The sequence below is a fragment of the Cynoglossus semilaevis genome, chromosome 8 (assembly GCF_000523025.1).
Source record: "Cynoglossus semilaevis isolate Cse_v1.0 chromosome 8, Cse_v1.0, whole genome shotgun sequence".
NCBI classification, from domain to species: domain Eukaryota; kingdom Metazoa; phylum Chordata; class Actinopteri; order Pleuronectiformes; family Cynoglossidae; genus Cynoglossus; species Cynoglossus semilaevis.
The window spans coordinates 25,498,555-25,524,313 of NC_024314.1; the positions used below are offsets into that span (position 1 = coordinate 25,498,555).

The 25,759-nt window shown below is 40.6% G+C and overlaps 1 protein-coding gene across 3 annotated transcripts; it reads right to left on the minus strand.

Moving 5' to 3' along the window:
* Positions 1-29: 29 nt before the first annotated feature.
* On the minus strand, positions 30-24,983 carry strip2 (striatin interacting protein 2). 3 transcript variants are annotated; one of them, XM_017034665.2, is made up of 22 exons: positions 24,684-24,983; positions 20,496-20,565; positions 19,548-19,622; positions 18,327-18,461; positions 17,674-17,794; positions 17,095-17,163; positions 15,765-15,871; positions 15,564-15,691; positions 14,912-15,100; positions 13,934-13,984; positions 8,155-8,387; positions 7,539-7,604; positions 7,390-7,453; positions 7,180-7,251; positions 6,294-6,368; positions 5,977-6,074; positions 5,327-5,453; positions 4,334-4,434; positions 4,174-4,240; positions 3,986-4,090; positions 3,456-3,660; positions 33-2,639 (listed from the first exon to the last, which is right to left on the minus strand). In XM_017034665.2, exons 1-22 carry the CDS (start codon positions 24,780-24,782, stop codon positions 2,389-2,391), a joined length of 2,508 nt encoding a protein of 835 aa, XP_016890154.1. In that variant the 5' UTR covers positions 24,783-24,983; the 3' UTR covers positions 33-2,388. The 3 variants fall into 3 exon arrangements, with proteins under 3 accessions (XP_024913287.1, XP_016890154.1, XP_008314077.1); XM_025057519.1 differs by lacking the exons at positions 13,934-13,984; positions 24,684-24,983 and adding an exon at positions 23,488-23,653 and having other exon boundaries at positions 30-2,639; XM_008315855.3 differs by lacking the exon at positions 13,934-13,984 and having other exon boundaries at positions 34-2,639; positions 24,684-24,982.
* Between the last annotated feature and the right edge of the window lie 776 nt (positions 24,984-25,759).

Sequence of the window (25,759 nt, forward strand, 5' to 3'; positions counted from 1 at the left end):
TTGAATATTGTTTAATAAGCATTCAGTAACATTGTAATTCTGTTAAATAATGCCTCTATGGATCTGCAATTGCACATACCCCTGAACAGATATGTAGACGTGTGTAACGAAAACAAGTAACTTATTAAAAAAAAAACTACCACACAACGTTAAACAAGTCAGTTACAGACACTGGAGAACAGTGTTTTTTCCATTGATTGTACAACATTTCAGGTAGAAAATAACATTTCTGTATTGCAGACCAGCAGCGGTAATTTGAATAAAAAATAATCTTAAATATAACAACCGAGGCAATGACATTTAAATAAATAAATAAAGGAGACGATGGCACTTAAGTTTGGCACACGATACAAAAGAAAAACAACATCTGCGTCTAAGAGGCAATGGACAGAAATACCAACTCACAATGAGTCACTGTGTTTAGAGGTGTTGTGCAGAGATTTTATTATTATTATTATACAACTTTGACAATATAGTGTATGTATTATATGTGAACTTTACGACAAGAAGGAAGCGTTTAAATTGTTGCAATATATCATCTCTGTAAACCTGAGATTTCAGTCACTCATTATTTTCATACATTTTTATTTTATTTATTTTTTATTACTATTAAATAAGAAGACAATTAATATTCATTATATGCAGAAGATAAAAACGACTCTCCCACTTGTGCTTCAGACGTCAGGGACCAGACAAGTAGAGTGTACCATGCACATTCCCACAGAGCAGGACCAGACGGGGTTCAAAAATTATTGTTAATTTGACTGTACAAACATTTTACTGTGATGACCCCGGACCTCTGGAGGTGAGGGGTCAACAGACTGAACTCCTGTCCTGTGTTTCTGTGTGCTTTAGAAGAGGATTACGTTGAAGACAATTTCGTTTTTGACAACTATGCTGTTCTTCCATGCGAGTAGAGGAAAGGCCACCACTAGGGGGCAGAGTGATTTTTGTGCTGTTGTAGCTATCCTAATCCTTTACAATCTGATCTAATGGACCTTTATTGGACATGAATGCAACCTAGAGGACATCAAGGGTAACACGTTTAGGGAGGATTTTAGGCAAAAAAAAAACAACTTTTTTTTGGAATGACATAAGTGACGGTGACATTTACGTTTTTTTATTTTATTATAATCCAATATGAATACTAGCTTTGATGCAACTGTTAAAGTAGAGCGTACAAGAATTTTTTTTGGGCTAATGTCAGTAAACACATTTCATGTAGATCCCCTGCAGGGGGAGGTATAAGCACAGGTTGAATGCCTGTGTGTATGATCATTGTGCACTCTCAATATATCATGTCTCCACAAAAACTAGTTGTACACCGAGGAGGAAAAATACATGAAAATGACGATGTACTTCCTGTGTACTTGCTGACCAAAAACAAATACATTCTTATCTTAAATACTCACACACAATACACACATAAACACACCACCATACACCTGTAGTGACCTGATAAAGAAGGACTTCGTCTGTGCTTCTCTTTGGGTTAAATTCTTGTATACTCTACTTTTGAGCAAAGCATGTCTCTATTGTGCCCAAAAGATATATTCCATGCATGTCCGTCATTTACTTTCCCACTTTAACACCCACCACACTGACAACCAAACTACACACGTACCGCTGGTATACAGTATTTCTCTCTTTTTATTTTTGGTGCCTTTTGTCGGAGAATGTCGCTCCACATAAACGTTTGGATTATAAAAAATGACCCTGTGGTTTTCTTTTAAAAGGCCGGTCTTCTAGAAAAATGCATAAGAAATAATTCTGAAATCCATACAGTGAAACCAAAACCCAAAGAGCCCTGTGATAAAGTCCTTAAAATAAGGCATAAACTGAAAATTATTACAATATACATATTTCCGTTAAAAAAAACATGTATTATAAATGTGACTAACCCCACGCCTTAAAAAACAGAACATCAGTATTTTAACGTAGCACCAGTGTTTCATAAAGGGGGGACACATTTAAAATGTGTAACCTAGGGGGCAGTATAACTGGCCGAAACAGCCTCCGGTACAGCGACGTCGGGTGTTTCTCAGAAAGCTAACTCCGTTCTCACCTGTTTTGTCGTAGTCACGTTGCAGCGACTTGTGCATGTGTAGCTTCTATCTGATCCAAGTTCGGACGCCATCTTGGTTTTCTTCTCCGTCCATCACTGCATGGCCTGTGAGGCAACTTGCTTCACTTCACTCTCTCCTTGCACCTCCTGCCTCCCTTCCCTTCTTCTTCAATTTCCTTGAGGACGTTCACATCTTTAAACCGTTCTGACAGTCCCACAGTTTGCGTGACCTCTACATCACCTCTCACCCCAACCCCCAACCCCCCCTCCTCCGGCGTCTCCCTCTCTCTTATCCATCTCACCAATCTCCTCTCTCTCCTTCATCATGGATTCTGCAGGAGCCCCTCCCACTGGATGGGCTGAGAAAACACCTCCCTCTCCAGCCACATCTCGTAGCTGTAGTGGAAGTCCTCGGGCAGGTCCACACGCTGGCCGAGGACGCTCTGGAGACAGTTGTCCACGGGCATGAACTCTCCGTTCTTGTTCTTGTCATAGCGCCGGCTGTTGAACTTCTCAATGCTCTCACGCAGGGCGCACTCCTCCGCCTGGAAGTCCCAGGGCCGTGCGTCAATGTCTGAAATGACAGACGGACACAATCAATAAAACCTGACATATATACATATATATTGGCATATATATTTTATGTAAAAATATATAAAAACTTTGTAATGTATACACAAATACATGTGGTATTAAAAACAAATTGTTGTCTAACAGAATTATTTTATTTTATTTTGGATTCCAGTTGTGGCTAACTCTTAGTATTTGGCTAACCTTTTATGTAGTAACCTCTGTCAAACGTAGCTCATTTCTAATAGAAATATTCACTGTTCACACTTCAAATGTAGACATTTAAACATAAGTATCTGTGACATCCATGTTCCGTCTCGTGCTGCTTCTCTCCCTCTACTCCACGGTGACAGATCATTCATTCTTCTGCAGGAAACTGTGACCCTGAAATGTCCCCCATTTCTCTGTTGCCATGGCAACACATTCCCATTTCTGGATGGAGCCAGTGATTGACCATCTATACTACAAGGATACAGTCGCCGCAAGACACTTTTACAGTGGGTATATGTATTAACCTGGAATTATCGCAGTAATCAATAATGTGTGGGTTGATCTACTACAGGATGTGGTGAAGGTACTGGAACTAATTATGACATCACCAGGATAATAAACTCTGAGGGTAGAATGTGTTTCATGATAAAATACCAATGATAATATATAATACTATTATCCATTGTAAATATTGACAAATACTTGATATATCATTATACCAGAAGACACATCAAACCACCACAAAAACAAACAAAAGAAATACTTAAACTGTACATAAATACATACAATACAGTTATTATTATTATGTCAGAATGTTGTTTTTTTTTACCATTTCCATAAGCCCAGTCATCGTTGAGTCTGTGTCGGACTTTTTGGTAGATGGCCGACATGGTCTTCATGTTGCTCTTCCTCCACTGACGACCCAGATACTTGGTTTGGATCTTCAGCAGCTTGAGAACATAAAGCTGCATCATGGCCTGCTTCACCTTCAGCGCCCTCTTCAGGATTGGAGCAGACTTGAACACCACCAACATCTGTAAGGAGAAAAAAAAAGATGTTTGAAAAAAGATGTTAAAGTGTAAAAATTTAAATAAAAATAGTTTTTAGCTAAATTAAGTGAAACAGGATCATTTTAGGAATCACTGCAGCAGAAGATAAGTAAAAAAATACTTAGTTTAAGGTAAAATACTTTGTATTAAATTGAGAATAAAACTACAGTATATTTGTAGGAGAAAATCCAATTTTTGTCTATTTTTATTTCTTTTTTTTTAATCCAATCACAGGCCAGATTTTAAGGTTTTTGCGGGAAGGATTTGGCCCGGGAACCGCCTGTTGATAATCACTGCTCCAGACTCTCACCATGGTCCTGGAGTGTTTCCACTTGGTCAGCTTGTTGAGGATCCTCAGCAGGTTGATGCAGGAGAATAAGTTTCTCCAGCAGAACTGGTTGTTGTCTCCTGCTTCCTGAATGAACACACACACACACAGAGTCATGTCATGATGATGTCTGGGAACCTGCTGCTCCACCGTCAGCTGTGTTCACTCACCAAACTCTCAGCGGTGAGCTCAGGCATCTCATGCACCACACAGTGAGGAAAGTCCAGCACACAGATGCTGTCGCAGAAGAAAAAAAAAAAGAGAATATTTTGTAATTGTTAGTTTCTCTGCTGCTGTGAATCCATCTTTAAGAATACCATTTGTTCTTACCTGTTCTTGGCACTGATGTAGGACATGATGTTCTGGTTGAAAAACTTCAGAATGAGTGGGATGCAGTTGGCAAACACCAGGTGCTGGGAGACAATCTCAAACTGCAGAAACAGAGGAGGGCGTCCGAGTTTCACAGGTAAAAAATAAAATGCACAATGACGAGAAAAACAACTTGACTTTTTCAGGCTAAAAATAAAACTTTTTCAGCTATTGAAAATGCCTTTAAATTCTTAATAAATTCTTACTCTACTTACTAATTATTTTTAATCTGGACATCAGGTCAGCTCCTATTAGACCATTTTATATTATTCTTTCTACCCGTATAATTTAAAACTTGTCGCCAACCATTCCTGTTTTAAATGTAACGGTTTGCTCATCATTAAAGTTCATTTAAAAGACAGAAAACACTCCTAGAAGCTCATACGGATGCAGGTGTATTATCGTCCTCTTCCAGCAGAGGGCGCCGCCAAGACATTTTTGAGGAACAGCTATATAAGTCAGAGTGAAGGAATGTTTCCTCCTAGCAACAGAGAAAACCCCTGATCCAATCTATTTCGGACTGAAGAAAACGACGGAAATATTTAAAATCTGGAATCGAATGGAAAGTGAAGAAACACACGAGATTTTGTTTTACTTTTCCAACATATGTTGGGTTTTTTGTCAATACTTAAATGTACAGTATAGAACAGGAGAAATAAATGTTGGCTGGGAAAGGTGGGGGTGGTGCAGGTCGGAGGTTCAGGGATGGGGGTTGAGTAAAAAAATGAAAAGTGGGGGGAGACGGGGGGGAGTGTGGGCACGCTTAACCAAAAGATCAGGTGGAAAATGGAAGGGGTTTCTCAGGGGGAGGTGCAGTGATATCAATCCAATCAAAATGTGTGTGTGTGTGTCTGCACTGAAGCAGAAAAATGAAAACAATGTAGAGAAATAGGTATTATGTGATCAGGCTGCACACAGAAAGTCTGCTCGTGTGTGTGTGTGTGTGTGTTTTACCTGATAGATATGGTTGAGCTTCAAGTGCTTGAGGAGCAGGAGCAGCAGAGCAGATATGGCCTTAACAATGATCTCCTTGTGTCGGTTCACGTCTATTCCCAGCTTCATGCTCTGAAGGACAGTGATACTGGACACACACACACACACGCACACACAAACACAGTAGTGGATGTAAATAAAAAAGTTATCTTCGTAAATAAAAACACAGCTCTTAAAAAACACCCAGTACAGACGGTAAGATGTGCTCTTTGACTCTCAGTGCTTAAAATATCAGTCCAAGTAACACGCAACAAGGACAAGTTGCTAAGAAGACGTCAGTAAGATCTAATAGTTGAAGCTGAAGAAAGAAGGCCAAGGACAAGTTGCTAAGAAGACGTCAGCAAGATCTAATAGTTCTGCCTCCACAACTCCTAAGTCTGCACAAAACCAGAGGAAAATTCATCAGGGCCCCAGGACTCGTACTGGTTTACCCAGATGACGACTCTTTTCACTCTATTTTTCATCTCAGCGTAAATGTATTTGACTATATATTTTATTATATTGACCTACTGGCATAAAAAAATATGGCATCACTGTGATGGAGCTACACAAATATCACTATCCAATGGTGATAGAGCAGCATCTGGGGAGCAATAACTTGAATGACTTACGGCATCTCCTCAGGCAGCACGTCGGCCAGGATGTTGATGGAGTCAGTTTTGGCTTTGGAGGTTGGAGCTGCAGCCAGGAGCAGCTTCAGAAGAGCAATCTGACATAAAGGAAGGGTTATTGAAGGTAGGATTGAAATGAGCATCTGTCAATAAATGGACCATAATAATGTAAAAATAAAGGCATCTCAAAATATTTAATAAAAGCTCTAATGTTGACTGATAATGTGGTTAGAATGAGCAGAAATGCAAAAAAAAAAATTCTAAATACATTGGTTTATATATACTGATACCATATGTAGTATTTCTGAGGTACTTACCACATACTGGGACAGGTTGGGAAGCATTCCCAGGTAAAGCATCTCTGTGGGTGTCTCCTCCACTTCCTCCTCACCCTTTGAACACCACACACACGTGATGAAATCAACATTTAATTCTTTAAAGCAGGGGTTGCCCCACCTTTCCATGCCAAGCCCCCACCCCACCCCAAACAGCATTAGCTCCTGGCCAGGGAATCCCATTTATAAATCCACAAACAAAATATGGAAAGAAACCATGAAGTTTTAGAATGACACCAGCTCACAGCTGTCGCACAAGGACAAATACCGTATTTTCCGGACTATAAGTCGCACCAGCCAAAAAATGCATAATGAAGAAGAAAAAACATATAATTTACACCAGTGCCCTTTAGTGGCTGTCAGTATGAAAATATGAACATGTAAATTTTCAGTGATATGGCAGTAGCAGATACTGGTAAGCCTAGAGTGCCCTCTAGTGGTGAGAATGAGTCGCACCTGAGTTGCAAACCCAGCCAAAGGATGAAAAAAAGTTACTTATAGTCTGGAAAATATGGTACTTATATATATGTAAATTGTTTGTTTTGCTTCTCTCCAAGTTTCTAAGGTTCCCCTTAGTGCCCCCTGGAGGAGTAGTAGGACAAGATATATGATATTCTCTTAATCTTCTAATATTAGTCATATGCATAGAGTAATTTGATAAAATAATTACATTTATAGTTGATGTGTTTAGCACCAGTTTCACAGACAAATATGTTATTCCAGTTTTCCATATTTATTCCACAATATTCCTTCTTATTCAAACTCTTAAGTCGTGCAAATTTTAAAAAATTATTTATTTTAGAACAGTGTTGATCCAAATCTGACCAGTGTGAGTCACAGTACAGTATGTGAAGTTAAAATTACTGACCAGAGTGAGTGGACACTGCTGCAGCTCCTCCTCCCTCTTGATCTGGACTTCAGCGATAGAAACGTATTTGTGCTGGTGAAAAAAAAGGTTCAATTTTTTTTACTGACAAAAAGAATGTTATTTGTCAGTTTAAATTTCATGGATGTTCATGTGCAACATGAAAATCATCAGGGACAGGATTAACTCAAGGGTTAAACTAAGTTGCTTCACCTGTTTCAGAGTCTTCACGCTCTCGTGGATGGGTCTGGGTAAACCCACCAGGGTGTCTGTGTCGCTGCAAAAGACAAATGTCAGTCACACGCAGCTCCATTCAAAATGATGATATCAGGAGGTTTGACCACGTGAGACGGAAGACTCACTTTCCCAGAGTGAATCCGATGAACTTGTTTCTGCTGGTTTCCAGGAAGTGCTCGATGTCCCTCTCCCTGTCGGAGACAGAAATGCTGCCGTCAGATTCTGGGTTCACCTGAGAACATCTGCACAGGCGGCTGATACAACAACTGTGATGTGTATGTCTGTGTGAATACAGTACTCCTATCAGATCTCATCAGTTTGTGCAAAGGTACCATCCATATACCCACAGTACCTCCAATCGCCAAGTTAAATGTGGCCAAAAACAGATTTCACATCGTTGTAGACTGATGCCATTTTAGTTGACATGCAGTCTACACCAAGTGTCAAACTCAGGGCCTGAGGGCCAAATGCGGCCTGCCAAGTCATTTTATGTGGCCCACAGAAGCTTGCCTTATATTAAAGTTACCATACAATAGGTCACATTTGACATAATAAAATGGCCCACTACAGTATATGTCCAAGCAAATGAAAAGTGGGCAGGGATGGATCACTGTAGGATGTGGCCCACATTTGACAGAAATTAATATCTCCAAGTTAAGAATTGATGAAAAATATGTAACTTTACAAAGTATAATTTTTAAAGTTTTCATCTTGAAGTTCTAATAAAATGACATATTTAACCTGACTTTAGGGGCCCAGGGGAGGCCCTTTGGGAAGTTGACCCTCTCTGCCAGGGGTCTCAAAGGAGGTGGGGGAGGCGGAGGCTGGATGATGACATCACGGTCCAGGGGGTCCACCTCGCCCTCAATGCCACTGTCCGTGTCTTCAGGGTCCTCCTCCTCGTCCCGGGCGTCGTCGTTCTTGAAGGGGTCCCGCTCATTGTAGGTGTCCAGGCTGTCCTGTTTGACCAGAGGCTGAGAGAGGGAGAAAAAGGGAGAGAAAGAGAGAGAGGACAGGTGGCGGAGAGAGAGAGAGAGAGAGGACAGGTGGTGACAATGAGACGGTGCAGATTTTTGTTATTTACATTTTCTGAGCATGACTCACACACACACACACACACAGCTTTAAAATCCTGTGAAAAACACATTCAAAATGTCTCATTCATTTCAAGAGCAAAACAGTTTAAATATGAAGAAACTAAATTCTCAGAAAATTAACAAATGTATCCTTTTTTTACTCTACAAAAGTCCCAGTAAATCAGACTCCACACACAGGAAGCTACTGCAACAAATAAAGCCAGCCACAGTCAGTATCTGGGCCAACAGAATATCTTAGTTGTTGTTTAAGATTATGTTGTACATACAGTATATATTTATAGTCCATGTGCCATGATTAGACCACAGGCCAGACGTTGGACAAACCTGATCCAAGTGCATTCTTTGCATGGATTTAAATATGGAAGTTGGAATTCGGTTGCAAAAGTGAAGCCTGTGAGTAGACAGGAAGTGCTCTGCTGGCTTGACATGATCAGTAGCATTTTTATCATCAAATTTATTCTAAATAGTATCAGAATAAAAAACGTTTTACTGAAGAACAAAAATGAGCATTTACGATTTTAAACTTCATAAAGTTATTTTTTTATATATATTTTATAAAACAATTATAAAGAAGCTGTTTTGTACAGACACCTATTGATATGAGTTTACTTTTAAAAACCAGCAGAGAACATTCAAGTTCTGGGCCTTCACTTTTTTTTTTAAATATAGCTTGCAACCAACTTCTCTTTTGTCTTAATAATTACATAATTACCTCATATAAAATGTTTCCTACTTTGGTTCAAAGTTATAATATTGTCAACTTAACAAAATAAAGGCAGCTTAAATGGATGTCATATTCATATCATGTTCCCACAGCAGCTGTAAGAAACATGAGTCATTAAAACTTACCGCTACACACACCGCTACCTTCAAAAACAAATTATATTTCATCAACAATCCTGTTAGTCACACACACACTTAGAGACTGAGTTTAAACAAGTTCTACAATGGGTGATTGTGGCAACGGTGCAAGCATCAGGCATGAGACAGCAGTCTGGACGTTAGTCGAGCTGTTGCGGTGGATGTATGGTGCAGCGGTGGCAGCTGGACTACGTGAGGAGAAGAGTGAGTGTACGGTGGAGAGGAGCGAGGGAGAGAAGACAGAAGAGGAGCTGAGAGCGTGTTCAGTTTGTGAGTCACTGTGAATGGAGTAGCCATTCTCTGCTGCGTGAGGAGGAACAGCCCGTGTCGCTCACATCACGGCGCTAGGATACGGCTACTTTGAACCACATTCAAAAACCCGAGTGCGACAGCCGCTGGAGGAGATTGCAAATGCAGTTGAGTGACATTGACCTCTGGTCCAAATTCAGACGGTGCACGGTGATATTTTGATGCCAGACCCAGCAGTAATGTGATGAAGACTACAGGAGGGAAGATGCTACTACTGCAGATGTCTGAGGCGACCGCCTTCATGGGACAGCGGACAGCGACGGCTCTAGCGCTAATGACGACAGCAAGCAAACCAACGCCATCTCTTAAACCCCACACCATCTACTGAGCAGGCTATGGTGAGAGGGTGGGAAAGGGGGAGAGGGAGAAGAAGAGGAGAGACAAGGGAGAAACGCTGTGAAGAAGGGAGAGGAGGAAGGGGACGTATAGTAAGTTGGCTAAGAGGAATGGAAGGTAAAGGGAGAGAGGGGAGCGAATGAGGGGGCACAGGGGCGCAGGAAGTGAGAGTCAGTTGAAGGTTAAAAGATTTTGATGAAGATGTATCTTCAAAAATAAGACGATGAGTAAAAAAGACAACGTTAAAAATAAGGTAGAGTATGCGGGAATTTCTCCCCCCAAAAATGGTAAATCTCTGTATAAAACCTTCTTCTGCGGACCCATAAAAGGATTTTACCACAGCATTTAACAGGTGTACAGCACCAGGGGGCACTCAGTGCTATAAAAACATACTCAAGAATAACATGATCAGACAGAGTAACAGGATTGGTATCATTGAAATGTTTAAAAAATTGACAACTTATGGACCAGAACATAAACATAGGTTTTTTTTTTGTTTTGTTTTTTAAAATTACGAACCAAGAATTCCTGCATAATCCACCGATATATAAAAAAAACTGGGATTTAGGTAAAGAGCCAAGCCTTATCACACAAGAGCATCAAACGTAGTGCTGCTTACACAGTCCGATCAGGTTGAAGCCCACACATGCACAGACAGAACAGATGGCAGGTCAGAAAGATGTTGGTGCGCACAAACGTTGGGATTCAGGGTCATAAATGACAGGAGAGGACAGTGAAATGGGAGGGGGGAGGCGGGGGAGGAGGAGGGGCAAGGGTGAAAAAGGTAAACAGCAAAGAGGAGGAGGATAGAGGTGTGGGAGGGAGAGAGAGAGAGATAGAGAGAGGGAAGGAAGGAGTGGGTGCAAATAAAGTGCCAGCTCGATGCAGAAGGAAAAGTGGGAACTTGTGGGTAAAGACCTGCTTCTTGGGAAAGGGACTGTCTCCTTCCAAGCTATCAACAAAGGCACTCTGTGGGGACACAAGGAAGACGGGCAATGAGACACCACAGGACAGTTACAGAGAAAAAGACACAGAGACAGAGACAGAGAGAGAAAGAGAGACAGAGAGAGAGAGTCTATCCGTTTTCTATGAGGAGGCTGGGATTCTCCGGTGGATCCCAGAACCAAGATCATCCACTGAGGCTGAGTGACAGCAGCCGAGGGATGATTTTGGATTGACAGCTGGAAAATCAGACCCAGGAACAGTTATAGAATCAAAAACAAAATTCCACTTTACCGAGGAATAGGGTAAAGCTGTTGAATGATTTAAAAAAAAAAAGAGGCAAATTATGGATCAATGAATTGTGGTGGAGAACAGAAAGACTATGTTAGTAATATGGGTCAGTTAATATGAGAAGGTTAAAGCTAGCAAACACACTTTAGTCTCATCTCAGACTCATTCTTACGTCTTGGTTTCGAACCGACATGGTTCCTGATTGTTTTGTACATCGTGCTCACATCTAGTTAGCATGAGTCTGTTTGAAGCACATAGCAACAAGCTAAGGAAAAAAATGTATATGTGTAACAATAAAGAGTCAATCACAATTCCTGATTACTCAGATATAGACAGCAGTCAAATTGAAGTGCCAAATTTTCCGGACTATAAGTTGGGTTTGCGACTTATACTCAGGTGCGACTTATATATTAAAATATAAAATTTCACCTTTGTTATTTTCACACTGACAGCAGCTAGAGGACACTCTAGGTTTGTGTACCAGGCTCTGCTACTCCTGTACCACTGAATATTTACACATTGGTTATTTTCACACTGACATCCACTAGAGGGCACTGGTGCGACTTATACTCAGTACTGACTAAATTTAGACTCATCTGTCGACACTAGTGTTCTGACTGAGAGCGTGTCTGTGTGGACAGAGGAGGACGTTTGTACCCTACGGCTGCGGCGGCCTCTCTTCTGCTGCTGCTGCTGCTCAATGAGCTCCATGGCAGAGGCCGGCGGCGAGGCTGCCCTCATGGCTCTGACCACCTTGATGCTGTCCTCGGGCAGCGGAGGGAGACTGTGGCGCTCGCGGCCCCGGATCTTCATCTCCTGCAGCTCCTCGAACCCTCCCAAGGTGAACTGGAGAGACCAGACATGTTTGATTCTATCAGATATTTGTGGGCGCCAAAATGTAGCTAATTTCTAGTATAAATATTTAAATTTTTTAAACACAAATATAATTAAATAAAAATCAAAATTTCTGTGCAATATTATTATTTGATGTATATTTTAAAACCCTGTCATGGTCCGGATTGGACAGTTTGGCGGGCTAGATTCGGTCCACGGGCCGCATGTTGACAATCACTGGTTAACGGACTAAAATGTTCCTTTTTTATTACTATTTCAGTTTTGGGTAAAGGAAAAAAAATCAGATAGCTCTACTGTAGAATTGAAAGTAGAAGATCATCACATTTAATGATATATATTTTTTGTGGCTCAAAAAATGTAGGTAACGTCGTTGTAGCTCAACAAGCCAAAATCTGTTAGCAACATACTTGACTGACATTTTCCTATAAATTCCTCAGGCCTGTGATGCACTCACCAGTATGGTCTTCCAGAGCAGCAGCAGCACCTTCTTCATGGGGAAGTGTGGGGCGTTCATGCTGCAGAACTTGGTCACCATGGTGAAGAGCAGCAGGGCAAAGGGTTCTCCGTTGTACAGAGGTGAACCTGGGAAGACCGCGGCTTGAATACACTCAGTAACAACAACTGTAAAAGAAACAAGGAAGTGAAGGACACGCACCTAACTCGGCCTTGAACGCCTCTCTGGCTGCCGTCCACTCGGGCCGGTCGTCCTCAGTTTGAACTCTAATGGTCTCCACCATCAGGTACATGATGCTCAGTAAGACTCTGGAATTAAAACAAAAACACACTCACATACTTGATGGTGTATTTGTGTGTCAGAGTGCAAAGGAAAACAGCCTGATGGAGGAGATGGTGAGTAGTACTAAATGTAAAAGTACTTCATTTATACACTCACTCACGCTGCTGCTGCCTGTTACAGTAGGAGGAACCATTTGCTGGGCTCTGCCTGGTAATGGAACCTCCACTCCCAATTATCCCATTATCCAGGTGGTGTTTTCCAAATTTAACACTTCACTTTGTGAAAGCCAGTACAAAGGGTTTTTTTTTTTTTATCAGCAAATTAAATGAAGAAATATCTCCTTCTCTAGGCTGTAATCATTCGTAATCAGTTCATCAGGGGAGAAGCACAGATGGTGATTAGGAGTGTGTGTGTGGCAGAGAGTGTGTGTGTGTCTGTGTGTAAGGGCGCTTTATAAATCACAATAAATTATTTTTTTTGTTATATTTAGACTTAAAAATGATTGTGTGGAAGAGTAACAAAGAACAGAATTAAACTATGAAATATTTTTATTTCAACATTAAGAAAATAAATATTAGTAAAGTACTGCGTATGAAGTCTGTCTATAAACTACATCTACATATATACAGTATATATGTACATAAATATATATATCCAGATATCAATATCCACACTCATAAATACTTATATAGACACACACATATCACTCTATATATGGACATATATATATATATACACACATATACATATATATGTATATATACCATGCATTTGGCATGTAACATAACGCAAAGCATAAAAATTACAGATGTCCGATGCTAAATTTTGGCCGTTTTGGTCCAAACACTTTTTCGCACAATGGGCACACAGGGGGGGGGATAGGGGGTAAAAAAGGAGGGGAGGGGAGAGGGAAGGGGGGGGGGGGAGGCGGGGGAGGAGGAGGGGCAAGGGTGAAAAAGGTAAACAGCAAAGAGGAGGAGGAAAGAGGTGTGGGAGGGAGAGAGAGAGAGATAGAGAGAGGGAAGGAAGGAGTGGGTGCAAATAAAGTGCCAGCTCGATGCAGAAGGAAAAGTGGGAACTTGTGGGTAAAGACCTGCTTCTTGGGAAAGGGACTGTCTCCTTCCAAGCTATCAACAAAGGCACTCTGTGGGGACACAAGGAAGACGGGCAATGAGACACCACAGGACAGTTAGGGAGAAAAAGACACAGAGACAGAGAGAGAGACAGAGAGAGAAAGAGAGACAGAGAGAGAGAGTCTATCCGTTTTCTATGAGGAGGCTGGGATTCTCCGGTGGATCCCAGAACCAAGATCATCCACTGAGGCTGAGTGACAGCAGCCGAGGGATGATTTTGGATTGACAGCTGGAAAATCAGACCCAGGAACAGTTATAGAATCAAAAACAAAATTCCACTTTACCGAGGAATAGGGTAAAGCTGTTGAATGATTTAAAAAAAAAAAGAGGCAAATTATGGATCAATGAATTGTGGTGGAGAACAGAAAGACTATGTTAGTAATATGGGTCAGTTAATATGAGAAGGTTAAAGCTAGCAAACACACTTTAGTCTCATCTCAGACTCATTCTTACGTCTTGGTTTCGAACCGACATGGTTCCTGATTGTTTTGTACATCGTGCTCACATCTAGTTAGCATGAGTCTGTTTGAAGCACATAGCAACAAGCTAAGGAAAAAAATGTATATGTGTAACAATAAAGAGTCAATCACAATTCCTGATTACTCAGATATAGACAGCAGTCAAATTGAAGTGCCAAATTTTCCGGACTATAAGTTGGGTTTGCGACTTATACTCAGGTGCGACTTATATATTAAAATATAAAATTTCACCTTTGTTATTTTCACACTGACAGCAGCTAGAGGACACTCTAGGTTTGTGTACCAGGCTGTGCTACTCCGGTACCACTGAATATTTACACATTGGTTATTTTCACACTGACATCCACTAGAGGGCACTGGTGCGACTTATACTCAGTACTGACTAAATTTAGACTCATCTGTCGACACTAGTGTTCTGACTGAGAGCGTGTCTGTGTGGACAGAGGAGGACGTTTGTACCCTACGGCTGCGGCGGCCTCTCTTCTGCTGCTGCTGCTGCTCAATGAGCTCCATGGCAGAGGCCGGCGGCGAGGCTGCCCTCATGGCTCTGACCACCTTGATGCTGTCCTCGGGCAGCGGAGGGAGACTGTGGCGCTCGCGGCCCCGGATCTTCATCTCCTGCAGCTCCTCGAACCCTCCCAAGGTGAACTGGAGAGACCAGACATGTTTGATTCTATCAGATATTTGTGGGCGCCAAAATGTAGCTAATTTCTAGTATAAATATTTAAATTTTTTAAACACAAATATAATTAAATAAAAATCAAAATTTCTGTGCAATATTATTATTTGATGTATATTTTAAAACCCTGTCATGGTCCGGATTGGACAGTTTGGCGGGCTAGATTCGGTCCACGGGCCGCATGTTGACAATCACTGGTTAACGGACTAAAATGTTCCTTTTTTATTACTATTTCAGTTTTGGGTAAAGGAAAAAAAATCAGATAGCTCTACTGTAGAATTGAAAGTAGAAGATCATCACATTTAATGATATATATTTTTTGTGGCTCAAAAAATGTAGGTAACGTCGTTGTAGCTCAACAAGCCAAAATCTGTTAGCAACATACTTGACTGACATTTTCCTATAAATTCCTCAGGCCTGTGATGCACTCACCAGTATGGTCTTCCAGAGCAGCAGCAGCACCTTCTTCATGGGGAAGTGTGGGGCGTTCATGCTGCAGAACTTGGTCACCATGGTGAAGAGCAGCAGGGCAAAGGGTTCTCCGTTGTACAGAGGTGAACCTGGGAAGACCGCGGCTTGAATACACTCAGTAACAACAACTGTAAAAGAAACAAGGAAGTGAAGGACACGCACCTAACTCGGCCTTGAACGCCTCTCTGGCTGCCGTCCACTCGGGCCGGTCGTCCTCAGTTTGAACTCTAATGGTCTCCACCATCAGGTACATGATGCTCAGTAAGACTCTGGAATTAAAACAAAAACACACTCACATACTTGATGGTGTATTTGTGTGTCAGAGTGCAAAGGAAAACAGCCTGATGGAGGAGATGGTGAGTAGTACTAAATGTAAAAGTACTTCATTTATACACTCACTCACGCTGCTGCTGCCTGTTACAGTAGGAGGAACCATTTGCTGGGCTCTGCCTGGTAATGGAACCTCCACTCCCAATTATCCCATTATCCAGGTGGTGTTTTCCAAATTTAACACTTCACTTTGTGAAAGCCAGTACAAAGGGTTTTTTTTTTTTTATCAGCAAATTAAATGAAGAAATATCTCCTTCTCTAGGCTGTAATCATTCGTAATCAGTTCATCAGGGGAGAAGCACAGATGGTGATTAGGAGTGTGTGTGTGGCAGAGAGTGTGTGTGTGTCTGTGTGTAAGGGCGCTTTATAAATCACAATAAATTATTTTTTTTGTTATATTTAGACTTAAAAATGATTGTGTGGAAGAGTAACAAAGAACAGAATTAAACTATGAAATATTTTTATTTCAACATTAAGAAAATAAATATTAGTAAAGTACTGCGTATGAAGTCTGTCTATAAACTACATCTACATATATACAGTATATATGTACATAAATATATATATCCAGATATCAATATCCACACTCATAAATACTTATATAGACACACACATATCACTCTATATATGGACATATATATATATATACACACATATACATATATATGTATATATACCATGCATTTGGCATGTAACATAACGCAAAGCATAAAAATTACAGATGTCCGATGCTAAATTTTGGCCGTTTTGGTCCAAACACTTTTTCGCACAATTTCCGATTCCGAAATCCACAGATACTGATATATATGCAGCCGTTTGAGTTAAAGGGAGAGTACACATTTTTATTGTGTGTAGCAGTGTACTGTGCTACCATGACAATACTGTGCACAATACAATATACAATAGTTTCAATTTCAAAACTTCAAAACTATGTTTAGGTCACATCATCTGGGATAAACCCAAGCATTGCACTATTGGGCTTTCATTATCAGTAGAAAAACCAAATTTTTACAAATATTAGATAATTAAGCTAATTCGGGCCGATATTATCGGACATCACTAACGAAAATTATATTAAATTATTCTGGGTTTTTTTTGTTTTGTTTTTTTATCTGTTGCTTTTTTTTCTGTATGTGATGCAGAACAAAATGAGGTTTCTCACCTGAGCTCTGTGCTGTCTGCAAGAGAGATGGCAGGTTTCCTGACAGCACTGCTGCAGGCCTGACTGTTGCTGTGTACACACACACACATGCACAAGTCAAACAACAATAATTATCGCTATCGCAATACATAATACATGCAGGGCAGACAAGGACAGCAAAGAGTGTACTGTCAACACATAAAAATGATGAAACGTTCTATGATTTTTGCTTAATTTTTTTTCAAATAACGAGGTTTGCTCCTAGTTTTCAGATGTGTTCGTCATAAAGTTCAGCTTCAACTCCTCACCTAAATTCTTGTTTTTCCACTTTTTGTCTTGTGGTTCTGGACAAACCCAACATTCATTTTTCTCATTTATTGTAGTATCAAATCTAAAGCCCACACGTCTGATAGTAGACACCATTTATAGAAGGGCAGCACAGGGCAGAGGAGCTGAGTCACTTTCACACTGATCTAATGTGTTGTAGTTTTTTTTTTAGCAGCTGATGTCACTTCTGCATCTGTCTGTTTATCTCAGCCGGCGTAGAAAGAACGCGTTCAGTGACTCATCTCTCCAGTGTGTTTACGGACGCCCACTCACTCGATCTCCATGCTGAGCAGCTCCAGCAGGGCGGTGAAAATGCCCATGTCGTAGAGCAGAAAGACGTTGTGTCTGGACCAGTGGAGCACGTCCACCTCGGTGTCACACTCGTCAAACACTCCTGGGTATGGAAAAAAACATATATTTTTATGTATGTATATATATATATATATATATATTATATAAACATATATTTTTCAATTTAAAATATATGTTAAATATTTTTAAATTAATTATATAATAATTAAGTGAACTTTATTAAGATAACGTGAATAAAATACACAGAATATACAAGCCAATACACAAGATTCAGTTTTAGATGCCAGTTTCAGTTACAGTGTAAAATGAATCGTAAAAATCAGGGGTGCACGGCTAACGACACCAGATATGTCATCAAATACTCGTACTTGAAAACTTTTCCCAATACAGTTCAATGTCTCACTACAGTTCACCAGACACTGAATTTAAATGTGGTATCAGTGTTAAAACTCTGCTCACTTTCTGTTAACTATGCAGTTTTATAGTTTTTTTTTAATGAGTTTTATATTTTTTTTTTCTATCCTTTTTGATTAATGTGTGGGCTGAAGAGCCTGTGACTCAGCTGCAGAAGAAAAAGACTCTTCTAGTCAGTTCTGTCTTCAGACTCCACTCACCCTGAGCCAGGTAGAGGATGGCTCGGGCCACCTTCAGCCTCTTGTCTCTGTCGGTCACCTCCAGAGCGTCCAGCAGCCTCATCACGTACGCCCTCTGCTCCTCCACAGTCAGCTCAATCCACCTCCTGCCTCGGGCTGCACAGAGCAAACCATCTCAGAATGTTCTAACTAGAGATGTACAATAATAACTTTTTGCCAATATCCCACAAGCAATTCCAGGTTATTTGGGGAAACCAAGGCAATGCATTATTGGGTTATCATTATCGAAGGAATAAACGTTAACGATTCTTACAGCTATTACATATTTATGCTAATATCGTGCAGATATTATTACCATATTTTCCAGACCATAAGTCACACTTTTTTTCATCCTTTGACTGGGTTTGCCACTTATACAAATATTCCGGAGCGACTTATTGTCCGGAAAACACGATACTCTTGTAAATGTCAGGAAGTTTTCTACTGTCAACATACTGTTGTTTGAAATCATGAATTCAGGAAACTCTTGACAGGAGGAAGAGAAAAATTAAACTTTTAATCCCAGCGTCTCTCCGCCCCCTGTGTTTAATTAGACGATGTGGTGATGATAATCACCATAATTTATGTCATCAGAGGTAGGGGGCGACAGACACAGAGGATCAAACTGTCAGTGGTGGTGATATTTACTGCTCCTGCTCTCAAAGGCCGATCAGGAAAAACCCACAGTCTGACAGTCAACTGAAGACACACACCATAAATAAGGACACACTAATGGAAAGGCTGAAGTGCACAGAAGGAGCTGTGTGTTCTATCTGAGTGAAAGCAGCAGCCGCAGCTCGGAGTCTAACCCTGTTATTTATTTCCACTCAGCACCAGAAGGACGTTTAAGATAAAGGGCAACATCAGTCAACCTGGGCAAATACAGAGATGCACATGGCTGTCAGTGGTTGACTGTAGAGATGAATGATCCACCGACCAGTGATCGGAATCAGAGAGAAGGATCAGAAGATGACTGGAGTGGCAAAACGATAAAAAAAACCAGGATCAGTGCAGTACTGCACGTCTCCAGCTTCAGTCTGGTGTCAGTCAGCAAAGGTCACACTCTTGACCTTTAGTTCAGGTCTCAGAGATAAACAGGCAACAAGAGGCAGCAACAGGCAGAACCACTGGACTGTCAGCAGACCGTGGACTCCTGAGAGTCTGATACAGGAGATAACACACACACACCCCACGGCACATTACCGTGGCTCCTGAAGTCCTCTTCAAAATAGTCTCTGTTGAGTGCAAACTCCGGCTCCTCTGTGTAACTGTAGAGCTCTGTTAAAAAAAGAAAAGTTAGGAAAAATATGAGCTGTAGCTCTGATAGGGATGAATTCCTAGTTGCAAAGAAACAGACTCTTTAAATTAGCAGACAACTCATGAGAATCTAATCCTGCTTAAGATGCTTGGCTTTTATTTTTCTTTTTTTTTCTTTTACATTAATATAAATGTTAAAGTAATTAAAGAATTCAAACCATTTATTAACAGAAAATTACAGTGAATATATCAACTAAAAGCTTTTTTTTTCTGTCTGATCCAGTAAGTATACACCTTCTACTAGATATATAAAACAACCACAACATGATTTGAAAACGTCTCGTAAATGTGCGTCTGATCTGTGTTGATAACTCGACACTCTCCCTACACTTTCTCAGGGGAGCTGTAGCTACAACGTCCGTCTGGACCGTGATGTTAGCCAACACTGTTGGCAAATCTCCAACAAACGGGTCAATCATTTTGACTTTCAATCAATGTTGGCATTCAGTGATTCTCTGCACATCTGTTGGCTGCGAACAAACTAAGTCAGTCAGACACTCCGTCATTCCGTTGGTAATTGATTTATGCCTCCCTGGGCGTTTGTATAAAACATCAGTGTTAGCAAATACGCCAATGATGGAGCCATTTGATATTATCATTGGTCATATTCTATACTCTATATTCGTGTACATTTTTTTAATAATTATTGATTATTTATATGCACGTCACTGTCAGATTATTTCAGTCAGTGTGATGTTAAAATGTAAATGTGTTAGAATGAGTTCTTTAAGACATAAACGTTGACCTTAAAAAAGTCAACAGCAGTTTGTTTACTGACAGAGCTGCAAACAGTCAGATGTACCGACAGGGTGTGGTGGTTGAGTGGTACTGTACCTGACAGCTCTGCTGTGAGATGGTCCGTGTCTCCATACTCGAACTCCAGATTGGGTGAGTCCATGGAGCTCTGTGAACATGAAGGAAACAAACATGTGAGTACTCTATACCAGGGGTCACGATGAAGTGCGAACACTTCTAGAAGCACTGGTTCTATTTCCATCAGAGAATTCCTCCTCATGGAATTCTGCGGCATGTCTTCCACACTGGGTCATAACGGGCTTATCTGCCTGTGTCTAAGACCTGAAATGAAGTTCCTTTTAACTCTTCAAATGTTCATTAATTTGGGTCAAACTTTCCCTTTCCTATTGGCCAAATATCCTGATTAAATAACTGACAGTTTGACAACAATGTAGAGATAAAAACCTGTCAAACCCGAGTAAATATGTTTTGTTTATTAAAATTAAGGATGTCCGATATTAACTTTTTGCCTATATCCGATATGCCAATATTGCCCAAAGACCTAATTTCCAATTCCGATATCAACCGATACCGATATAGACCTGGTAATATTTGTTTATCTGTACAAACCACTGCAACCAATGCTGCTGACACCAGGATTCTGCACACAATCCCCTGATTATTAAAATAGATTAATTAAATGAGCTGCGATGCTGCCATCTAGTGACTTTCACTTTAATATACAGATGTTTATCCCTAAAACCTTTTGTGTAATTTACTTTCACTTTAATATATTGCATTGTGTTATCGGGGAAAACCGATAACAATTCTTACAGATATTACATAATTATGCTAATATCAGGCCTATAATATCAGTCGGCTGATATTATCGAACATCCCAAACAAAAATCAAACTGCTTTTGTTGATTTATTATAACATTTGTCTTAAAATGACTGTATGTCCTTCTGACTTACATTCACTGTCTCAGATGAAAAAAAAAACCCACATATAACAGAAGGCTGAGTAAATAAAACAATGGAAACCATATCAAAACGACACACTGATGACCACTACTGTACCTGACAGGAACAGCAGGTGGACTGAAGAAACTCTTGGTTTAATCCCAGTGCAAACTAATTAAATTCCCTTTCCAGGATAATTAAAGATTCATCTCACGTTAATGAGAACGAGAGAACTGAAATGGAAGGCTCCGGGCTAAAGAACAGGACACACGTGTTCCACTCCAAAACCCAGTGGAACCGGCTCTGAACAGTAAATAAGGATGTGCTGTGACTCAGCGATCCTGGTCAAATAACCGCCGTCTGCTTTCACGTCTCCCGTCGTCTCCTAAAAATAAATAACTGCTGCTGACAGAGTCAGCAGACGCTCAAACATCACACACACTTTGTTTATGAGGCCCGGCCCTAGAAAAGTCATTTTATGTCATTAGTGCTCATGCAAACCAGGAAGTAAAAAAACACACTGGGGAGCAGGGAAGATTAAATGATTACCCACAATTCTAGGTGAGGGTTAAGAAAATCAGACTCAATTTTATATATTAATAACATTACTGCGGTGATTCCTCAACTAATGTTATTCTTTATTGAAGTATTCCTATCATTTTTATTTCTATTTCTTCGACATCTCTCTTTCCATTTTAATGTCTCTTTTTTCCTTCAGTTTCTTCTTCTACTACTACTTTCCACTTCTTTCATTTCTTCTTCTACTATTACTTTTTCTTTTTCAATTTCTTGTTTTTTCTTGTCTTCTTGTTCTTCTTCATTTCAGTAGTTCTATTTTTACTTCTATTTTGTCACTTTATTTTTCGTCAGCGACAGTGTTTTATTCCAGCATCCGGTGCGAAAACTGTGTCAGTATTTATTTGGCAATAATACACAGTTTCTTTATAAAAGTACAGGAAATATAAATACTCGATAGAGACGTTTTATAAATATAGTATCCTTATATGTTCCTTCGTACATGGGGCAAATCAACGCAAAAATACCAAGAACAGAGAATTATTGTCGAGTTCTAATGTCATGTCATGTTATTCCACAAATGATGAATCCACTTTTTTTAACAAGGGGGGGAAGAAAGTGTTAAATTTCAGAGCGGACTTTGAACGCAACGACTCTTTCAACCGCTGCTTGATGACAAACAACAAAGAGACGGAGCAGAGGAGAAGGTTCAGCACCAGACAGTCTCTCTGACCAAGAGACTGAGGCAAGTGGCTGATTATCAGGCTATTAATGCTGTCTGGTGGATCAATGGACCGTTCCGCCTCAGCCTTGAAAGGTTTAATTAAAAGCCTCGAGTCTTTTCAGGACGCTTCACTGACCGCTGCGCTGAAACCAGCGCAAATGTCTGTTAGAATTCTCCTGGGACATCAACACACACATATAATTCTCTGTCTTAAATTAAATTAAAAAAAAATGTATTTCATCCTCTCACATCATCATATCACACTCCGGCCACAGCATCAGCCTCTTCCCCCTCTTCTCTCCCCACTGCTGCCGAGTCTAAGCCGCGTTGACGGCGGCAAACACGGCTTCACTCGGTGTGCAAACACTGGGCAGGCTGTCAAAGAGCAACACTCCAAATGACAGCGGCCACATGGAAAACACACATACTGTACACCCACGGACACACACACTCGCTGCTGCAAACACTTAACTGATTCGCACAGGTGAGAGACTGTTATTTAGAGAATAAATGACTGATTAATGCGCTAATTAGTCCCACCATTAGCCCATCAGTCGTTGGTCCATGAAATCAGCGTCTCTTGGCTAAAGGCACGACACTGCTAATTTTAGCAACTAAATTAGTTACTTAATTGTCTGACTGGACTCTTTTAAATTATTATATTAAATCATAAATAGAAAGCTATAAACACCTTTAATTATATTAATCACAGGGGTAACTGTGAATTAATCATAAAACCCGCCAAAAAAAAGTCAAAGTTGTGAGACTTGGGTGAAATTCAGGCTAAGCTAACGGCTAAAGTACGATAAAGACTGAGAATGGTGATTTGGAAATGGCTAAAAATGACATTTTAGAGCAGTTTTTAGAGCTTATAATTACAGTACTCACAAGAAGGGGTCTTTAAAGTTTGTTTTTTTAGGTCCAGGAGCCTCAAACTGATGGTCAGACGGAGCAGACACCCTGGTGTTATGGTAACCGTTATGCGTCTGAGAAGCATCAGTTTGGAGTCACCTTCTGCTCTATTCACGCCAGTACAGTCAGCATAGTGATTAAGCACAATTTTATGCCGGATGCAACTCAACCTGAGACTGGGGTGAAATGAAATCAAACCCAAAACTTTCTCCATAGCAGGCGGGAACCCAACCACTGAGCCACTTCAGGCCTATAAAAAACAACAACAACGAGCTACAGCAAACGCAGCTTGGTTTGGAGATGTCAATCAAATTCTATCTTGTATTTAATTTGACAAGAAGAGTTAAATAAAGAAGGATAACGATTAGAAATGTGTGTTTTAAGTCACCAATTACACAATTACAAAGTAATATAAATGTTTTAACAGTGACCACCCCCCAGTGGTGATGTTGATGTTGACCCTCTCCTCAAACCTCACTTTTTCCTCTTTGGGCTCTGTTGTCTCCAGTAAACAAATAAAAACGAGACCAGAAACAAAACAAAACAAAACAACAAAATAGAAACAGAAACTGTAGGTGAATAAACACAACTACACTGTCATGTCCAATAAAATGACAGGGTTTAGGAATGTGATAACATCGGCAGACCCATAATATCGGCTTTAACCCATCACCTTAGTGAGAACTTCCTTAACCACCAACCCACAACTGTAACTATATCTGTAACGGTTAATTTTGGACAATTTCGGCATATCGGATATCGGCAAAAAACGTACTATTCATTCTGTTTTAGTTTTTAATTTAATGGACATTTTCATGCTCTCTCAATTTCACACAATCTCTGTTCATTGATGAGAGCTAATTCAGTCAGAGATTAATCGACTAATCACTGCAGTCCTGGTCTGGTGGTCACATTACAGTGCAGGGCAGTGTAGCATCAAACTGCTGCTGCTGCCGCTGCTGCTGCCACTGCCACTGCTGCAGGTTATTTATAGGAGCTGCTTCTAAAATAACCTCTTCACTGTCTGTCTGCATGTCTGTGTGCATGCTTCACACACACACACTTTGAATGCATGTAGAGGACATTCGGCTGTTCCCCAAAGCTTCCCAGCAACAACACACACACACACACACCTCCACCGGCACACAAACCCGAACGCCTCAAGGATTTACCTCGGACTCCTTTTGCTGATCCTTGAACGCATCTTTGCCCCTCGGCCTCAGTCTGTCGTCGTTGAGGTTGTTAATGATTGGAACCTCCATCTCCTCCATCTTCGGTCACTCTGTGCGATCACACGCACGGAACACACCACGTTCTTACACACACACTCACCGCAGCGTCCTCACCAGGAGCACAGGCAGGAGGCTGGAGCAGCCGCTCCGACCCGAGCACAAGTTGAGGATCTCCACCTCCTCCTGTCCCTCCCTCCTTCCTTTTTCTAACCCAACCAGCACAGGTCTATGTGATTCGCTGTCCCCGTGTGTCCCGAGTGGGCGGGGTTAGAGTCATGATGACAGCAGCTGCAGCAGCAGGAGCATCAGCTGACAGCGGGAAGTGAAGGTGGTGGACGTGTACCACAGCCTTTCTGCCCGGTATTTTATTAGGTTATTTTCAATAATCAATAATCAAATGAATGTAAAATTTTAGGCTAACTATGTGTTACAACGTAGAGTAACTTAGATATAAGATATTTTTGCTGTATTTACTACTCAATTAGGATTTTATAAGCCTGTTTCTTAAAGGGATTTTATTAGTTTTTATGGACTGTAAATGTTTTTTAAAAGGTTTTTTTTGGTCTGCTATTATTATGTTTTACATTATATCAGGTTGGCGACCTCTTGTACAGTATTTGCCTTTGTTATAATTTAACCACCACATAGAGAACATTTAGTTTCCAGAGAGTGGGGAACAAATGGCCGCTCACAGCTGAAGTCTGTGAACGACGGAGACGTCCCTGTCAACCAACAACGCTCATGAGCTCATTGTGTTCCTGACAGGCCCTAGGAGCAGCTGCACACAAACACACATGCACAGACACACAACAACAACACAAAAAAACGCAGCTGAATCTGACACTTATTTCATTTCTTTAATAAATCTAGAATTTCTGTTAAGTTTATACTTACTGATCCTTCACTGTAGAACCTCTTCTATGGGGACGCCAGTGCCACCAGTGGTACACCTACCGTAGATTGAGAACCTTGTATTACAAAACAAGGAGAGAAAAAAGTCAATAAAAATGCAACTT

Bases quoted from the DNA above. Each gene is read 5' to 3' on its own strand.
- strip2 (XM_017034665.2), bottom strand. From the start codon at position 24,782: ATGGAGGAGATGGAGGTTCCAATCATTAACAACCTCAACGACGACAGA. The intron at 20,566-24,683 runs GTAAATCCTTGA...TCATGTTCACAG, and splicing joins ATCAGCAAAAGGAGTCCGAG to AGCTCCATGGACTCACCCAA. The intron at 13,985-14,911 runs GTACAAACGTCC...GTGTCCCCACAG, and splicing joins GAGGCCGCCGCAGCCGTAGG to AGTGCCTTTGTTGATAGCTT.